Here is an 18,896-nt window from a genome sequence, read left to right as displayed (position 1 = left end):
CAGGAGGCAAGCTCAGTTCAAGCCCTTGGAGATTCTTCACAAGCAGGAATGCACAACAAAGTCCAGTCTTTGTCCCCTTTCACAGGCAGAAGCAGCAACTGCAGGATAGCTCCACAAAGCACAGGCATAGGCAGGGCAGCACTTCTCCTCAGCTCTTCTCTTTGGCAGAGGTTCCTCTTGATTCCAGAAGTGATCTAATTTTCAGGGGTTGGGTGGTCTTCTTATACCCCTTTCTGCCTTTGAAGTAGCCCTCAAAGGCCCCAGACACACATCAGGGGGTTGGAGACTGCATTGTGCGAGGGCAGGCACAGCCCTTTCAGGTGTGAGTGACCAATCCTCCACTCCCTCCTAGCACAGATGGCTCATCAGGATATGCAAGCTACACCCCAGCTCCCTTTGTGTCACTGTCTGGAGAGATGTGCAAACAGCCCAACTGTCAAACTAACCCAGACGGGAAATCCACAAACAGGCAGAGTCACAGAATGGTTTAAGAAAGAAAATGCCTACTTTCTAAAAGTGGCATTTTCAAACACACAATCTCAAAACCAACTTCACTAAAAGATGTATTTTTAAATTGTGAGCTCACAGACCCCAAACTCCAAATGTCTACCTACTCCCAAAGAGACACCTGCGCATTAACAATATTTAAAGGCAGCCCCAATGTTACCCTATGAGAGAGATAGGCCTTGCACATTAGTATACTTTCTACCTTAAAAATACACCGCACTCTGCCCATGGCCTACCTTAGGGCTGCCTTACATGTTACCAAAAGGGAAGGTTAAAGGCCTGGGAAGCAGGTACACTTTCCAAGTCGAATTGGCAGTTAAAACTGCACACACAGACACAGCAGTGGCAGGACTGAGACATGATTACAGGGCTACTAATGTGGGTGGCACAACCAGTGATGCAGGCCCACTAGTAGCATTTGATGTACAGGCTCTGGGCACCTCTAGTGCACTTTACTAGGGACTTACATAGTAAATCAAATATGCAAATCATGCATAAACCAATCAACAGTACAATTTACACACACAGCATATGCACTTTAGCACTGGTTAGCAGTGGTAAAGTGCCCAGAGTCCTAAAGCCAACAAAAACAGGTCAGAAGAAATAGGAGGAAGGAGTCAAAAAGACTGGAGATGACCCAGCAAAAGGGAAAAAGTCCAATAGTCTCCCTTGGAGTGGAGGAGCCATCCCTCTGCATCTGCAGGCACCACCGCCGCATCTGCCCTGTTCAACTGGTTGCTAGCAATCGGGCTCAATGAGGAGGCACCACATCAGTGGGAGGACTTTGTGACTCCAGGAGGTCAGCCCTTTCTCTCTGCTGAGTTTTGAAACACTAGACCCTCCAAAAGCCCCCTGCACCAATACCCAGAGTACTGGGGCACTGGCACCAGCCAAGGCTTGTTTCCCATCCAGCTTTGACCCCACCACCGTGGAAGTCTTTTAGCACATTGATGGACATCAGGACAACCGAGACAGACGAGAGTGACCCTGCTTGTTCGTATTTCTACCCTCTGCAGATCGATCGATCGACTGTGAGAGCATCGAAAGCAAGTGGCCAGCCAGCCAAGACCCTCTGCACCCAAGCCCAGCAGCTTGGGTCCACGACTTCTGACTGCATCCCCTTGGACTAGCCCCCTCCCCGACTTGAGCCCCCTTACAGTTCTTCTGGACTTGTCCCCAAGTTCCCCATTGCAGCCTTTGTTTCAGGTCCCCATTGACTTTAACAATGCAGCACTTGAGGCTATTATCCCCACCAGCACCTGTACACCCGGACACACCAGGGCAGGTAAAGTGAAACTGCTGGTGCTACTTTGGACCTTAGTCCCCCTAACATCTCAAGTACCAAAGGGCACCTCTGAACTCTGCCTGCAAGTACCTGTTTGCTATGAGTGTTTTTCTCCTAAAGGTTGCTTCTTTCTTTCCTTTCCTTCTTTGCCTCTTTCTTTCTTCCCTTTTTTCTTTCTTGCCTCTCTCTTCCTTTATTTACTTCTTCCCCTCTTTCTTTCTTCTTTCCTTCTTTCTTTCTGTCCTTCCTATTTCTTTCTTTCTTTTTTCTCTCTTCTTTCTTGTCTTCCTCCTTCTTTCTTTCATGGTCATTCCTTCTTTTTTCTTTCTTTGTTTCTTAGGGCCAGATGTAGCAAAGGGTTTTTCCCATTCTGTGTCAATGGGAAAATGTATTCGTACATATAGCCCTTATTTCCTTCTTTCTTTCTGTCCTTCCTATTTCTTTCTTTCTTTTTCTCTCTTCTTTCTTGTCTTCCTCCTTCTTTCATGGTTCTTCCTTCTTTTTTCTTTCTTTACTTTTTCCTTCCTCTCTAACTCTCTCCCATAGTATAATATTGTGGAGTTCGAGGCGCAGGCCTCAAAACCATTATTTGAGCTATTTTCATATTTGCTTTTAAAATCCATATCTCTACTTGTAATAAAGTTATTTTGAAGATCTTGGTGTTTAAATTCCTATAAAAATCAGCTTTATTTTTTATCAATTGGTCTTGGATTTCGTATTGAGTGTGTGACAGTCCCCTCTGATAAGCCTAAACTTCTTGACCACACTATCACAAATAGTGCACTTGGAATCAGTAAAGATAAGCTCTGTGAACAAAATAAGGATTGTACGGACTTTTTGCATAGTGTGCCCTTACACTGGCACCACCACATAAAACGCCAGCCTCCTACAAACCTCAACATTCGTTCAAGGGTAGGTTTGTTCATCATACAACATATAAATAATATGATAGAAGAGGTGCATTGGTACCTATGCAGTTATTATTCGATCCTTCTGGAAAAAAGTTTATTTTTTGTTTTGTTAACGAATTTCAGACTGTTTGATGAACATGCACAAACCTCTGCAAATAAAATGTATTTCCTTTTGCTCCATCATCTAAAGTTTTATGTAGATTGCTCAATGACATAAAACGTTAAAGAGTAGGGCTCCCAGAATGGAGGATTTTATACCAAATCCCAGTGGTTATTTTTAGGTGTGACATTAGAAGAGTCCTTTTGATTTTACAAAAAGTATGTGTTTATCATATTTACATAAAGGGGCTTTCAGTCACCTCTCTTCATCCATTACTCTGTTGTAGCATTCACATGTTGCTTCCACCCACTACAGCACACAGCCTAGGGCTGGCTGACTTCACTGTGAGTGACTGCATTAAGCTCTTTCACAAGGAGCACATCCGCACACCACGAGGTTCCCTTCAGTCCTAGTGATTCTTGTTTGGTCTTTATTGCTACTTTACTGTTGCCTCTGTTTGTAGAGCCTGATGTGATTGCAGGATGCACAGGGCACGTTATGGGTTCCTGTCTCTTATCAACACTTTAGTAAATTCCTTTTGCAGTGACTTCTATTTGTCTGACAGTTGATTTTTCATACCATACCAGCAGCTCACATGAACTCTGAATATAAGCTCCTGACTGTGCTCTGTCTTTGGAACTCTGTCTGTCTGGCATGCCCAAGGACATTTTAAAGACTTTGGGGGTCCTAGGCCAGAACAGCTTTGAATTTTTGACCCAATTTCAGCTCTTTCATGGCCTCTTTTTCCAGGTCACTGGCACGTCCAAATTCTAAGTGTGTTTACATTTAATATTCAGCAATAGTGACCTGGTATTTTAATATTGTAACACAACAGCAGCTCACTAAAATTACTGCAAATATTCTCTGTGACACCCTCAGATTACTCATATGTGAGGTCCCCTGTTTCAAACTAAAAGAAACGTTCTTATGGATGTTGCATGAAACAAAAACACATTTCTCTGCAAAATGTCTGTAATAGACTCTCACACATCAACCACATCAACATTAAAGGAAAACTGTATTTTAACAGTGCTGCTTATGAATTATTCAAGTTCATCAGGGAAAGACTTTGCAGAACAGAGCTGGTGCTATCTGGGGGCCCCTAAAAGGCTGGGGCCCCGGGACCAAACCCCACTTGGCCCACGCCTTAAAACGTCTCCGGTAATTCCATCTTTCTGTACTTGTTTTCTTCTCTCTGTCTTCGTTGGTTCTTTCTTTCTTTCCTTTTTTGCCTCTTTCTTTCCTTCTTTCTTTCTTTTTTCTTTCCTGCCTCCCTCTTCCTTTCTTTTCTTCATTATTCCCTTCTTTCTTTCTTCTTTCTTTCTGTTCTTCCTATTTCTTTCTTTCTTTTTCTCTCTTCTTTCCTGTCGTCATCCTTCTTTCCTTCGTGGTATCTTCTTTCTTTCTTTCTTGTCGTCATCCTTCTTTCCTTCGTGGTATTTTCTTTCTTACTCTCTTTCTTTCTTTCTTTCATTTTCTTTCTTTCTTTCCTGTCGTCATCCTTCTTTCCTTCGTGGTATTTTCTTTCTTTCTTTCTTTCACAAACGGAAGAGATTGGCAGCCAATGTCAGAACAATTGGCTTTTTTAAGTCTGTGTTAGCCAAGACCTTTTTTCTTTTACTAAAATGATGTGTACATTACCTATAGGGTTTCAGGCAGAACGTGCCCATTGGACTGTGGTGCTGTCATTCACATTTCTCTTCCACCCCCGCATGCATCAAGGTGCAGTGTGTCCGCCCACTTGAGCCACTGGCTGCCTGCACTAAGAGGTACAGCTTGCTGTCCTTTTCACAAGGAGCGCATCAACACAAAGTAGTTCTCGTCAGTGCCAGGGAGTACTATGGCAATGTGTGCTTTTTTGACACCAAAACAGCTTTTTTGCCTATAGCCAATGTTTTGGTTTAGATTGATGAAGGCCCAGCAGCTCCCCAAACAATACAGTTTTGCAAACACCATGGCAAAACAAAACAAGAATTACAAAAAGGCAAGGGGGGTGACACCAGACCTATTGGCATTGCCAGTGTTTGCTTTGGAAAAGGTTACACAAAAACAGCAGTGCAGAACACAACCAAATTCATTTTATACATATGTGCTATTGCAGAATTAATGTAAAGGTTTACTGTATATCCAAATATAAAACATATCTCTGAGTGGAAAGAGCAAACGGTTGTCGGACTTCCTGATGTAATGCATGCAGACTGCTGCCTGGAATTGAAAAATGTCTTCATTAGCCCTCTTGGAACTATATTTAAATATGCGGGATTGTTTTACCGCAAATGTAGCCAAAAAGCAAGGGAGAACTGCACAGCTAAAGACAGGCATAAACTGAACGTGTGATAGAAGACATAGCTGGCTCAGTACAGTTAATGCATTATGATGTAGTTCTCTTTAAAGAGGTGAGTATTCAACTCTTTTGTAAATTTGTGCACTGTTGGAGCGGTCCTGAGGAATACAAGGACAAGGTTACAGATCCTGGGTGAATAGATGGAAACAGCCTTGTCTTTTTCCTTTTTAGGTTTCGTCTATAGTGCGCATGCAATGTCAGTGAAAGTTAGTGTTCTAAAAAAACTCCTAAAGGGGGCCAGAGCCCCCCATTACATAACTTTACCTCCCACTGGTTGGCTCCCACGTCACTCTTGTTTTCTTGCTTCCTAACGGTCAGTGCCTCATCCTCACCTCCGCCTTCCTCCTGGGCTTCAGACTTCTGGAGCATGGACCAAGAGTACTGCTTCCTGTGGACAATGTCCTTCCACTGGTCACATACTCCTTCAGGTACTCTTTTTTACATTTTGGCACAACCTTAGTTCTCTTTAACCCACTCACCTCACTGGGGGGTTTTGTAAGGTTTATATAGCGCAAGCTCCACCCGAAGGTATTGGAGTGCTTTACATGAGCACCAGTTACTTTATGAAAGGATACATTCATTTTTGTTTTATTGCACAAGGACACATTCATCTTTGTTTTTTAGGCACAGGGAGAATTTGGGCCAGATTTAGATTTTAATAGATTAATCACTCGTCTGGTAACGTCGGTGTCGGATTTCCTATTCGTTGAAATCTAAATCCCCTTATATCCCACGGGATTTAGATTTCGGAGGATGAGATTTCCATCACCATTGTGAAGGAGTAACTTGTCTGTCAATATTTAAATCAGGCCCTAAGTGATTTGTTCACTATCACAAGATGTTAAGGTGAAGCCAAGACTCAAACCTGGTTCATCAGTTCCACAGTTGGGAGCACTGGCTGTAACAAGAGGAGTGGGTTGCTTGCCACCACCCCCAACTGCCCCTGCACTGTTTTACTGCTTATTGCACATCGGCACAGGCTGCTGTGCAACATGTCTGAAAGTAAATAAAAACAAAGCGATACGAACACAGTAAACGCTGGCCATGCCATAGCACTTATTTACTTTGAGTCATGTTGCACAGCATCTCATGCTTCTTTGCAACTTATTTAAAAACATTGACAATGTTAATGGGTCTCACATTGGTTTTGCCAATGTTTGTTACACTTCATAGTCGACATCTGATGGTATCCTGGCTGTGGGTATGCTGAGAACCACCAGAGATGGTGAGATTGTCTGCCACATAAGCAAGGTGCTGGGCCTGATGGCTTTGTAAGTGATGCAGCTGGGTTTGAAGATCGTACGGGCTGGCAGAGGGACCAAGGTATCTATTAGGATGAAGGTGATGTGATGATATTTCCTCAGGCCGTGGAAAGACTCTAAATACACACTTCACACTGCAGAGAAAGAGCAAGTAAACTAAGTGAGGAGAATACCAGGTACATCACCTAGAAAATAACCCAAGACTGCCATCAACCCTGTCTGTTTAATCCCAGGACTATGAAGAAACCTCAGTGACTGGATGTGAAGAAGGGATGATTGATATAACGTGATTGACAGAATATGCACAGTGCTCAAATTTCTGTGGCCACTCACTGCTGAGTGGCCCCTTGCCACATGTATATTTTCTGATGACCACACGGCTCAGCTCTTCTGGCAGCCATGCATTAGCAATGCAGCTGATGGACAAGGACTAATGGTGGCCTCGGTGACCTGCTTCCACTTACTCTGATTGCTTCTCCTGTGGCTGGAAAGCTCTTAGGGAAATTACTGGCACTGTCCTGTTGAGGGTGGGGGGAGGAAGGGCTGTGTGTCTGGCTCGTTGCAGCATCCACTGCAGGCAATCGTAAAGCCAAAATTGCAAATCTGAAATCTTGTCACGTATAAGAAGAGGGTGGTGCGTAATTGTTTCTCTTCCAAGGAGCCTTATTACACCTCCATTGTCAGGGCGTAGAAAACTGAGGGCCATATTTATGGCCTGGTTTTCGTTGCTCTTACACCACACAACGTTGTGCAAGAGAGACACAAACTTTAAGTGGGATTTATGAAGCCAAGCAAGGCCACCTTGAGTGGCCTGAGTGACTTCAAAAATCTCGAGTAATGTAACGCAGTGCAAATTGCAGCATCACATTACTCTGCGCCAGGGAGGCATTTCCATGGATGTGGATTTTGATGCATTCCCAGAAAACGGATCTGCATGCAACGCAGGCACCCTGGCACCATGGTGCCAGGGTGCCTGCATTGGTTCAAGGCTGCCAAAAGGGCGCCAGCGCAGGGGGAAAGGACAGGAATGAACCATATTGGATAAATACTGTGCATTCCCGCCCTTTCCCTGAGGCGCAGTGCAGCGCAGGAGGGTGACTTGCTGTGCTGCCTGCGTCCCAAAGCCCATCAAGATAGGCCTGAGGCTTCAGCCTCCGCGGGAGACCCCGTAACCAAGCGAACGGCAAAGCTTTAGCCTCAAACAGAACCTCAAGTTTAGCGCCACATTGGAAGATTGATCGCAGAGGGCCGCCCGGCACATACAATTCATGCAAATGAACGCGTCCTTTACTGAATCAGTACTGATTATCGCTTGTAAAGTCATTTACTGTTTGTCTGTACATTACCTTACCTTCCATATTTAATCATGCTTTATATAAGAAATGCACAATTCCTGTCCAGCTCCTTATATGGCGCTCAAGACTGTAAGCCTTACTAATGTTGTACCAGCAGCGTCACGCCACTGAGACCTAACCTGTGTACAACAGAGTTGCCAGTGCTTATTGGGCCTGTATCTGCAGGAAGCCTCTTCCACCCAAAAACATCAGCTTTTAACTTTCCTAATGTTGTTTTCTGCAGAAATCACCCATTCATTTGACATTTTACCAACTTGCCTTCCTTTTTTATTGCTTTGTAGTACAATCGCGCTCTTACTCAGAGGTCGAAGTGGGCGGGATCGAAGGGGCAGGACGTGCCCATACTTTTATGATTTATGAGAAACCGTTCCCCTACTTTTTTTGTAAAAAGACAACACTCCCCGGACTAAGTGATGGAATCACTCGAAGCTTTCTGATGACAAAGATTTATTCTTTTTGAGTGGTAGTGCAAAGATCAGGGCCAATGGAATTATGGGGCAGGAAAGGGCCACATTATGCGGCAGGACTGAGTAAATTATGCGTCAAGAAAAGGCAAATTATGTGGCATACTGCAGCACATTTCATAACAGTATATTTTTTGTCATTTTTAAACTTTGTAACACTGTATGGGCATTGGTTGCACCTAATTAGTACCAGTTTAACACCCAAGTACAGCAATAAGCAACAGAAAGCTGACCAGTCAACCTGTTGCTTTATTTTTGCGCTGTCAAGCCAGACCTAAAAACTGCTGAACTTTGCAAACCAAAAGCAGTGACTTGAGCTGAGATTTAAATGCCCTAGGATCAGTGTGTTTTTAGACACTTTTTTATTGTCTTTTTTGGGGGGGAAATGGCCTTTACAACGCAGGCTAAGCAGGGGGGCTTGGGGTCCGGATAATTTTTTTCAGAGGACAGGGTTTTAGTTCTCAGAGCGCGGGAAGGGGAAGGTGTAGTTGTAAGGGTAGGGCTGGGTCGGTTTTAGGGCTCAGGGTAGGGGGGTCAGGGTAGTTTCAACAGTAGGGTGGGGCAGTTTTAGGGCTCAGGGCGGGGGCTTGGGGTACTTTTAAAGGTTGGGGCCAGGCTTTAGGGCTCAGGACAGGGGAGAAGGGGCAGTTTTCAGGGGCAGGGGGGCAGTTTTAAGGCTCAAGGTGGCAGGGCTGGGGTCGGGGTAGTTTTTGGCAGGAGGCAGGCTTTTAGGCCTCAGGGTGGGGGGAGGGGAAGGGGTAGTATTAAGGGTCGAGTTTCAGGACTTAGAGCAGGGGGAAGGGGCACGTTTTAAGTGCTGGGATGGGGGGGGGGTTGCAGGGCTGGCGTGTCAGGTATTAGGGCGCAGGACGGGGGGGGGTGCAGTGTGCAATTTACCACATATATTCCTTTAGCAATAATGCTTTTACAACAAAATTTGTTGTAAAGGCATGCGTGGTAAAGGTATGTGTGGTTGTATCATACAACCATTTTTTATCATACTAAGTACCCATTGAAGACATACATGAACACCTCATCTGGAACATATAACTTTTCATGCATTTTCTCCAGGTTTTGACCATGGAAAGTGCAGTGAGGGGCTCATCTCAGCATTCAAGTTGCTGTGTTTTGTCGAATACAGAGCCTCTAAATCAAACACTTAGGAATCTCTAAACAAAAATAGCAACGCCGTCACTGCTGGTGGAAATGCTGCAAGCAAATGTGAGTACAAGAAATTACCACCAAAAGGGAACAAAATTCTAAGCACCTGCATGGGTGGTCTCGTTAACATCCTGGGGGAGACATAACTGGTGTTTTTGAGATACAGTACTTCTCCCTCAATGAACTTTAGCCACAATTTCCATGGTGGACTTTCACATAGTTTAGTGACCCAGGCATGGTACACAACCATTCATTCTAGACTGGATGGTGGCAGCAGCACCATATCTGGTGGAGGTAACTCCATACCATGGCGGAGCTTGAGGACTTCCACTGGCTGCACGTCCATCACCTGACTGACTGTACCCTGAATAAGATGGTGATGTCGGCTCAGGTACGAACATGGCATCTGTCATGTTTTGGCAGACTTTCCGATATATGCCTCCCAGAAATCGTCTGTAACTACTGTGCCAGGCATGGTGATTAGAGTTTGGGAGAACAGAAATACCACCATAAATTGACAATGTTCTCACCCTGTCAAACTGTTCTGCTCATTTGAGTACAAAGAGTTTCTGATGGTAGAGCTTCAACTGGTTCTGCCGTTGAAAATTCTTCATACATCAGCCCATTCACCATCACTCCTTCTTTGAACGTTTGTTCCATGAAAACAAAAGAAGAATGCTCAGCAGGTGAAAAAAACATGCACTTCAGTGCTTCTGTTGCATTAATGGACGCACCATATGCATACAGCTTCCCAGCAGGGAGGTAAGGATCTCTAAATGTGACAGGTGGCCCTCCAGTCTGGGAGTTGGTGCTACCCTGCTACTGGTGGTGTCACTGGCCCAGCCTAACCTTTTGGTTGTCAGATCAACACCTACTCAATGATGCATTGTAGGCTGGAGGCCTGACTATGAGAATGCCAAATTTGCCCTGTGATGTGACACACTCTATTTTGAGCCCTGCAGTGCGCAGGCATTAAGCCAAAATGACTCTGTGCGAGGTGGACCATGAGATGGCCTGCCGGTATGTGCCCCTGCGTGAAGCACCCTATGACATTGCCCATCACTGCTGTGAGCCTCTGCACCATGCAGGCATGAGGTCCATGAGTGACCCTGCAACTGGCACCCTTTGTGGTGGTTTGTCACTAATGTGAGCCCCCTGCAATTTGAACCAAGCTGGTATTGTGAGCCAGCACCCTTGATAAATGGATGCAAGCTGCAGAAAAGAAACTGGAGGGCAAGCATGACTGTCTACCCATCGTCACTCTGCAGGTATGATCTCCAAGAACCGCTGCGCAGCACAGTATTTGAACCCCAGAGCTTTCACCACAGAAGGTCCATTTAACCTGGACTGTTTTTACTCCAGTCTATGTCCCAAGAACATCATATTAAGGACTAATAGTCCCCAGTTTAGATAAATATTTTCCCAAATCATAAGGTAGAATGTTAGTTACAAGATGCTGTTTTTGTCTTTACCTACAGAAACTACCAATCCAGGGAAAAGAAACATATGGGGCAGCGAAGGAAGGAACAGAAAAATTGGGTTGTAGCACTTCAAAACAAGACCACTTTGGTACACTGGAATATAAGGAACTGGGATAGCTTATGTCCTTCAGTGAACCTGGAAACAGAATGATAGCTCCCTTCTTCTTCATGACGCTTTTGTGGACGGGAGAAGGAATATGATGTATAGGATACTAACACAAATCCAGGGACATACAATTTTCCTGACCCTGGTTCCTACGCCTATTAGGGAAATTGGCAAATAGCCATATTACCGGAACCATCTAGTGGCTGAGAAAAGCCAGCAGGCTATGCTGCAGCAGTTCTATTGACCAGAAATATATGCAGAAACTGCTAGGAAGTGTAAGTGATATCCCTTCTGTCAGTTGGTAAATCTGGGTTATACCCCAAGAGCACCCTCACTGCACCTGCCACTAATTACTAAACCCAGACCTCTGGTCGAGGTGTGCTGTCTATAGTGGGATATGCTTCCGAGTACCCAGAGCCATTTCCTCTATGAGGACCTTCAGCTACTCATATGTGCGATGTCCTTATTACCTTAATTTACACAGATAGGACTGCCACATGAGATTTTGACAGACCAAGAAACCAATTTAATTTCAAAACCTTTGGCTGTAGTGTGTGGCAGACTTTATATTAAGGCATGCGTGTATCATTACCAAATGGATAGGTTGGTGGAGCATTTCAATAAAACATTAAAACAAATATTGAGAAAAGTTATCGGTCCAGGTGCAAGGACTGGGACAAAGTATGGACACTCGTTGTATTCATTCTGAAAGTGTTCCCCAATCTTCTACCTAGTTCTCCCCATTTGAATTACATTTTGGCAATCAATATAAGAGATGGCCCTAGTAGAGTGGGTGGAGTCAGGAGAAAGCACAGTGCTGTTAGTGGACTATGTAGCAGCCTTGAATGACCAATTGCGTACCCTGAGACAATTGACAGCTAAATATCTGCAAGGTGTGCTAAGAACATAGGAACAGTACAATACAGGAATCCACCTCAGACGTCTGGAACTAGGGAACACAGAATTAATGTTAGTGGCAACTTCTAAGAATAAAATGCTGATTAAGTGGCATGGACCATATAAAGTTATAGGAAAAATAGGGTCATAAGCATACCTCAGGGTATGAAAGAAATCTCAAGTCTACCACATAAATCTCTTAATGAATAGGAGGAACCAGAGAAAATGGGTCTGGCTGGAATTGTGGAGGAAACTGCAGAAGTGGACGATGAAATGTCCCGGCACAGCAGGAAGGATCTGGGGAGGAGGTAGTTAAGAAAACATCAGTATCAGAACAGGCGGAAGTTGATCAAACTACTTTGGGAAACAGAAAGAGCATTTTCATCTTTTCCGGTTCACACAACTGCAGCAGAACATGCTATTGTTACCCTACCTGGACCTACAATTCAGGTGTAGCCCTATCGAATTCTGGAACTGCAGAGGGAGGCAGTGGAAGACATGATTTACACCATTGTGTCTTTGCATATAACAGTGCCATCCTCAAGTGGATGGTTGTCACCTATTCCACTAGTACCAAAATCAGACAGAGCCATCCATTTTTGCATCGATTTTCATTGAGTAAATGACGTGTCTACTTTTTATGCATATGCTATGCCCAGAATAGATGATTTCATAGAGGTACTGGGCTTGGCCAAATACATTGGCATGCTAAATCTTACAAAGGGATACTGGCAGCTTCCTTTGAGGAGTGCAAATAGACACAAAACAGCCTTTTCAACACCTTTAGGTATGTTCCAGGTTAAAGTGATTTCATTAGGACTGCATAGAGCTTCAGTAACATTCCAATGGCTCACGGATCAGATTCTAATACATCAACAAATATTTTCAGTTGCTTACCTAGATGATGTTGTTTTCTTCTGTCCTGATTGGGAATCTAATATAAAGCATTTAGGGTTGGTACTGGAAGCATTACAAAAAGCTGGATTAATGGCTAGTCTAGCTAAGTATATCACAGTTGCAACTCGCGTACAATACCTGGGTTACTGTCTTGGGAATGGAATGGTTCACCCTCAGGTGAAGAAAATTGAAGCTCTTAGTATGTTCCCGGGACCTAGAAATAGGAAGGTTCATTTCTTTTTGGGTTTTACTATAGGTGTTTTGTTCCATACTTTTCGACTTTATCCAATCCATTTACAGCATTGTTAAAAAAGTCTTCCTCAAATCAATTACCTTGAAATCAGGAACAAGAAATGCATTTAGAGCACTAAAGACTGCTCTAGCAGTGGACCTTGTGATAAGATGAGTAGATTTTAAACAACCCTTCATAATGCATACAGACACTTTTGAGACTGGGCTCAGGGCAGTCTTGGTAGAGGGATCTGAAGATGGTGAACATCAAATAATGTATATTGACAGGAATATACTGTATCTTTAAGTCTTGTATGCAACCATGGAGGCACTGAAATATTATCTCTTAGGACGACATTTTGAAGATGCAACCGACCATGCTCCATTGAACAAGTTAGCCCAGAGTAAGGATAGCAACCATTGAGTGTTATGATGGCTCTAGCCTTACATATTCTTTCTTGCTATAGCATCAACCAGGAAAGCTAGCACAACAGATTATTTGTCAAGGATGCATGAAGCTGTCCTGACCAAATGGCAGGGCTTAATGGAGAGCAAATGTGAGGAATTGAATGCAGGATATACCAAGAACTAAGCTACTGCGGGAGGACGGTCTGAGGCAGGCATTTCTGTGGATAGGAAGAAGGCTGGTATTGGAAGGAAACCTCCACTAACAAGAGAGAATACTAAATTGTGGCATGCCAAAACAAAATAGCTATATTTATCTTTCAGCAGAATACCTGTTCCAGAATGAGGAGAACAAACTCACTAACCTGGGACGGGAGAATGGGCAGGTTCAGGGAGCAGGAACATAATCTACAGCAGGGAAACATCTGTGCGCTGAGAAAGCCATGGGCTGTTAGCGAGCAGAAAGCGATACGGACTGGAGTTTTGTAGGGGGCGGAACCACATGAGAGAAGGATCAACAGTGGAGGAGGAAAGAGGGGCAAGAACTTACAGAAAGTTCCTCCACTAATGAGAAAGGAAGGGGAGGGACAGAAAAAAGAAGTGGCTACAGAAGTCAGGTTTATATCAGTGGGGATGGAGACTGAGTAGGCGGCAACATCCTTCCTTACCATAGGTCCTTCTTATTTCCTGGTGGAAGGCACTGGAGCCTGCCAGGAATTAGAGAAGCACCAGGAGTCAGAAGCCAGAAAGACGAGCCTAATTCTTGTGAGTTAAAGGAGAGTGGGGCACCATTCAAGCACAGAATAAGAGTTAATCTCAAGGAAGCCCAAGCCCTGAGCAAAGAGTTATGAAATGGAACTCGCAAACAAGGCTACAGTGACAACCCTGACTGTGAAGATTAGTGTGAGGAAAGACTCATTATCAGGGGATATTCCATGAAGGTGGTTAAACCTACGCATGAAAATGAATAAAATACTTTGTCAAAACACACAGTCTGTCTCCAGATCTGTCATTGGCCAGTTGGCACTGAGCATGTTCCAAATGAACACCACTAATTGTCAACAATACATATGCAAAGGGAAGAAGGAGGAACCATAAAGATGGGTTGGTTATAGAGAAAATAGATGGATCTTATCAAGGACCTTGGTAAAGATAGGAGGCAGGGATTGTGTACAGAACAGAGGAAAGGAGATGCAAATAAAATCATAGTAAAGAACTGGGCAAAGAGATAAAGGAGTCGTAGAATGTACTGGGCAAGAAACCAAAAAGAGGATGATGGAATCTTGTTCAGGAACAGGGTAAAGAGAGGAGAAGTGACTCATAGTGATCAAGAAGCAAGGACATGAGCAAGGAATTGGAGCGAAGATGGGTAGGTAGAAAAGAAATGTATCTTATAGAAGAGCAGGGTACAGAGAAGATGTGAGAGGAAACACTGGCAGGTGCTGGATAAAGCTAGGAGAGAGGAATAATAGATAAAACACAGAGATGAGGAAAGGAAGGGAGAGGAGAGGTGAATGAAAGATGGAAGTCAGGAGGGAATAATATAGAGGGGAGGAGAGAGGCTCTCAGAGGTAGCCGGGTAAGAGGAGGAGAGATGAGTGATAGAAAAGAGCTGGAGGAGAGAATATTCATATAGAGATTGTAGCTCAGGAGAGGAGTGGGGAATTTTAGAGAGGAGATGGGTACAGAGAGGAGAGATCAGTGATGCAATGGCTCTGGGCAAGAAGACGTGAGGCGTCATTGACAGACAATGGGCAGAAAGAGGAGACAGGAATCATAGACGTGGGATTGGGAGGATGAGAGAGGAGTTATAGACAGAAACTGGGTAAGGGAAGGAGAGCTGGGACATATACAAGAGCAGGGCAAGAACGAGAGAGAAGTGTCATACATTTGAGCTTGACAAGAGTTGAGAATAACTGAAGACAGAAGCTGGGTATATAGAGGAAAGAGGAATCATAGAGCAAGGTAGGAGAGAGGAATGGCAGATACTGGGGGAGGAGAACAGAGTGGAATCAGATAGATTCTGGTTTAGGGGAGGAGACAGGAACCTTGTGGATGAGCTGCACATAATGAGGAGAAAGAAGTTCTATAGTGTAACTGGTGGGAAGCGAGGAATAATGCAAAGGAGTAGCATACAGAGAAACACTTGGGGACGTACCTGGTGATGAGAAAGGGTCTGTGTAAGACCTGGGTCCACAGAAAGGCTTTAGAAGGAGACGTTGTTAGGATAAATGGTTGGATCAGTGTTGGATAAGGCGAAGAAAAGGTTACTTACCTGTACCTACTGTTCTTCAGTATTTGTATCTTTCATAGATTTACATTTATACTAGGTGAATATTTTTGACAGCAGATTAGGCCTTTGCTGTACGTTTACCTGGATCAGATCCACCCAGAACAGGAACACACGCAATATATACCAAGTTTAGACTAGGGACCTTCCCTAACAGGGAATATCTTGCTAGGTGTGCAATACTCCCAGGAGGAAGTGAATCCTGTGAGTGCATGATTGGGGGAAAAGATAATGTTTTGCACCATTTGCTTCTTTGCACAAAATGTGTTACTGCACTCAAAAGATGGATGGATTTTACCTTTACTTAGGCATTGCCAGATGTGCTCCACTAGGACTGCACTAGCCTTCTGCCTTAGGACAGATGATGAAATCATTTATAACTCCATAGCTTCCTATCTATGGGCAGTGTGGCCATGCGTAAGAGCGGTTCCAGTCACTGCAAAAACAAGTTCTGGAGAAATTGAGAATGTCTCACTATATAGTAGATGCCAATATTTTTTATTTAATTGTGAAATTGATTTAGTTGTGACGTGGCTGGAATTATACATGTTCTTCCACTTTGTTTTATTATTTTATATACTGAATTTGTACCGAAAGCATTTCCCAATTCATGAACAATGTAATCAAATTTATGATGGAATTACTTTGTATTCAAATAACTGCATTATTTGCGACATGATAGCAATATAAGGATCATCTGTGGAAACACACAGTATACTGAAGGACAGTAAAATGTTGCATCGAATAACAATTCATGTCAAACGTGAATGAAATAATTGTAGATTTAACTCAAACTGCAATTCTTTGAACTGTACATTCATGTGCACTTTGTTAAAAGATTTGCGCTCAAGTATTAGCATTGGATGTATGCCATAGTGCTTGCAAATCCCATAAACAATTCAAGTTTTAAATTATGAAGTATATGCTCTTACACAATGGATCATCGTTATACCGTGTGTTAAGTTGTGAGGTGTATAGCTGACAATAAAGATTCTATTCTATTCAATTCTATTCTGGATTCCCATGTCTGAATTACTCTCCAGTATTTCAAAACAACAAATGACATTGAAAAGAACTTGAGGCCAAGATGCCATTGGCATTTGCGCGCTTTACAAATTCATCATCATCAAAAAGATTCATAGACCACTATTAGCCCATCCACTTCATTATACGACATAGAGCTTCTCAGTCTGACGTCGGGGAATAATTCAAGCATATGAATTTATGAGAGATTCAATGATGGGAAAAAAGATGGATAAATTGTTTAGAAGCCCTCCAGCATGTGTAGGTAGCCAAATCGTAAAGTGAACATATACAACATCATTGAGAAGAATGTACAGATGAGCTGATCGGTAAAGCCTGGATATGTTTGAATGCTGTGCAAGGTGGGCTTTCTCTACGGTAGCTGGTAAGTACGACTGACCATCACAACCTAGATATGGCACAACTTGAAAGAGCGACCCCTGCCCCACCAGGACGTCAGCACAACTCAAATTGAAGTTCATTGCATGCAAACCCCTAGCAGGTACATACAGGTGGACTTGTTCTTCCCAGTCTTCCTGGACTGGTACCAGATGGTCATGCAGTCATCCTGGAGTTTAAAGGTCCGCTGCTTCTTCCAACACCTGGATTTTACCTTCCGCATCATTGTCCCATCCAGCATACGTTGCAGGTTCTCGTCCACCTGGAGGCCTGCAACACAAAAGAGGCATAGAGGGTAGTGAGAGTCATGGGTAAATCACACCTTGAGGCAGCAACAAAAGAGGCACAGGAGGTAGAGAGAGGCATGGGAAATCACACCTTGAGGCAGCAACAAAAGAGGCACAGAGGGTAGTGAGAGGCATGGGGAAATCACACCTTGAGGTCAGCAACAAAAGAGGCACAGGGGTAGTGAGAGGCATGGGGACATCACACCTTGAGGCAGCAACAAAAGAGGCATAGAAGGTAGTGAGAGGCATGGAGAAATCACACCTTGAGGCAGCAACAAAAGAGGCACAGGGGGTAGTGAGAGGCATGGGAAATCACACCTTGAGGCCAGCAACACAAGAGGCACATGGGGTAGTGAGAGGCATGGGACATCACACCTTGAGGTCGGCATAAAAAAGAGGCACAAAGGGTAGTGAGGCATGGGAAATCACACCTTGAGGCAGCAACAAAAGAGGCACAGAGGATAGTGAGAGGCATGGGAAATCACACCTTGAAGTCGGCAACAAAAGAGGCAAAGAGGGTAGTGAGAGGCATAGAAAAATCACACTTTGAGGTCAGCAACAAAAGAGGCACAGGGGGTAGTGAGAGGCATGGGGAAATCACACCTTGAGGCAAGCAACAAAAGAGGCACAGAGGGTAGTGAGAGGCATGGGGAAATCACACCTTGAGGCAGCAACAAAAGAGGCACAGAGGGTAGTGAGAGGCATGGGGAAATCACACCTTGATGTCAGCAACAAAAGAGGCACAGGGGTTCGTGAGAGGCATGGGAAATCACACCTTGAGGCCAGCAACAAAAGAGGCACAGGGGGTAGTGAGAGGCATGGGGAAATCACACCGTGAGGTCGGCATAAAAGAGGCACAGAGGGAAGTGAGAGGCATGGGAAATCACACCTTGAGGCCAGAAACAAAAGAGGCACAGAAGGTAGTGAGAGGCATGGGAAATCACGCCTTGAGGTCGGCATAAAAGAGGCACAGAGGGTAGTGAGAGGCATGGGGAAATCACACCTTGAGGCCAGCAACAAAAGAGGCACAGAGGGTACTGAGAAGCATAGGGAAATCACACCTTGAGGCCAGCAACAAAAGAGGCACAGGGGGTAGTGAGCGGCATGGGGAAATCACACCTTGAGGCAGCAACAAGAGAGGCACAGGGGTAGTGAGAGGCATGGGGAAATCACACCTTGAGGCAGCAACAAGAGAGGCATAGAGGGTAGTGAGTGGCAGGGAGAAATCACACCTTGAGGCCAGCAACAAAAGAGGCATAGAGGGTAGTGAGAGGCATGGGAAATCACACCTCAAGGTCAGCAACAAAAGAGGTAGAGGGGTAGTGAGAGGCATGGGGAAATCACACCTTGATGTCAGCAAAAAAAGAGGTACAGAAGGTAGTGAGAGGCATGGGGAAATCACACCTTGAGGCAGCAAAAAAAGAGGCATAGAGGGTAGTGAGAGGCATGGGGAAATCACACCTTGAGGCCAGCAACACAAGAGGCACAGGA

At 44.3% G+C, this 18,896-nt stretch overlaps 1 protein-coding gene across 1 annotated transcript in view; it reads right to left on the bottom strand.

Annotated features, from left to right (window-relative positions):
- PLCD4 (phospholipase C delta 4) overlaps positions 1 to 17,382 on the bottom strand; it is a 147,258-nt gene extending 129,876 nt beyond the window's left edge. The window contains exon 1 of the mRNA XM_069227276.1: positions 17,230 to 17,382. Within this exon, the coding sequence (XP_069083377.1) occupies positions 17,230 to 17,359 (130 nt within the window). The 5' untranslated portion in view covers positions 17,360 to 17,382. The remainder of the gene's footprint in view (positions 1 to 17,229) is intronic.
- Between the last annotated feature and the right edge of the window lie 1,514 nt (positions 17,383 to 18,896).

The sequence above is a fragment of the Pleurodeles waltl genome, chromosome 3_2 (assembly GCF_031143425.1).
Source record: "Pleurodeles waltl isolate 20211129_DDA chromosome 3_2, aPleWal1.hap1.20221129, whole genome shotgun sequence".
NCBI classification, from domain to species: domain Eukaryota; kingdom Metazoa; phylum Chordata; class Amphibia; order Caudata; family Salamandridae; genus Pleurodeles; species Pleurodeles waltl.
Note: the sequence above shows the minus strand (reverse complement) of the source record. Positions and strands in the feature narration are given on the sequence as shown.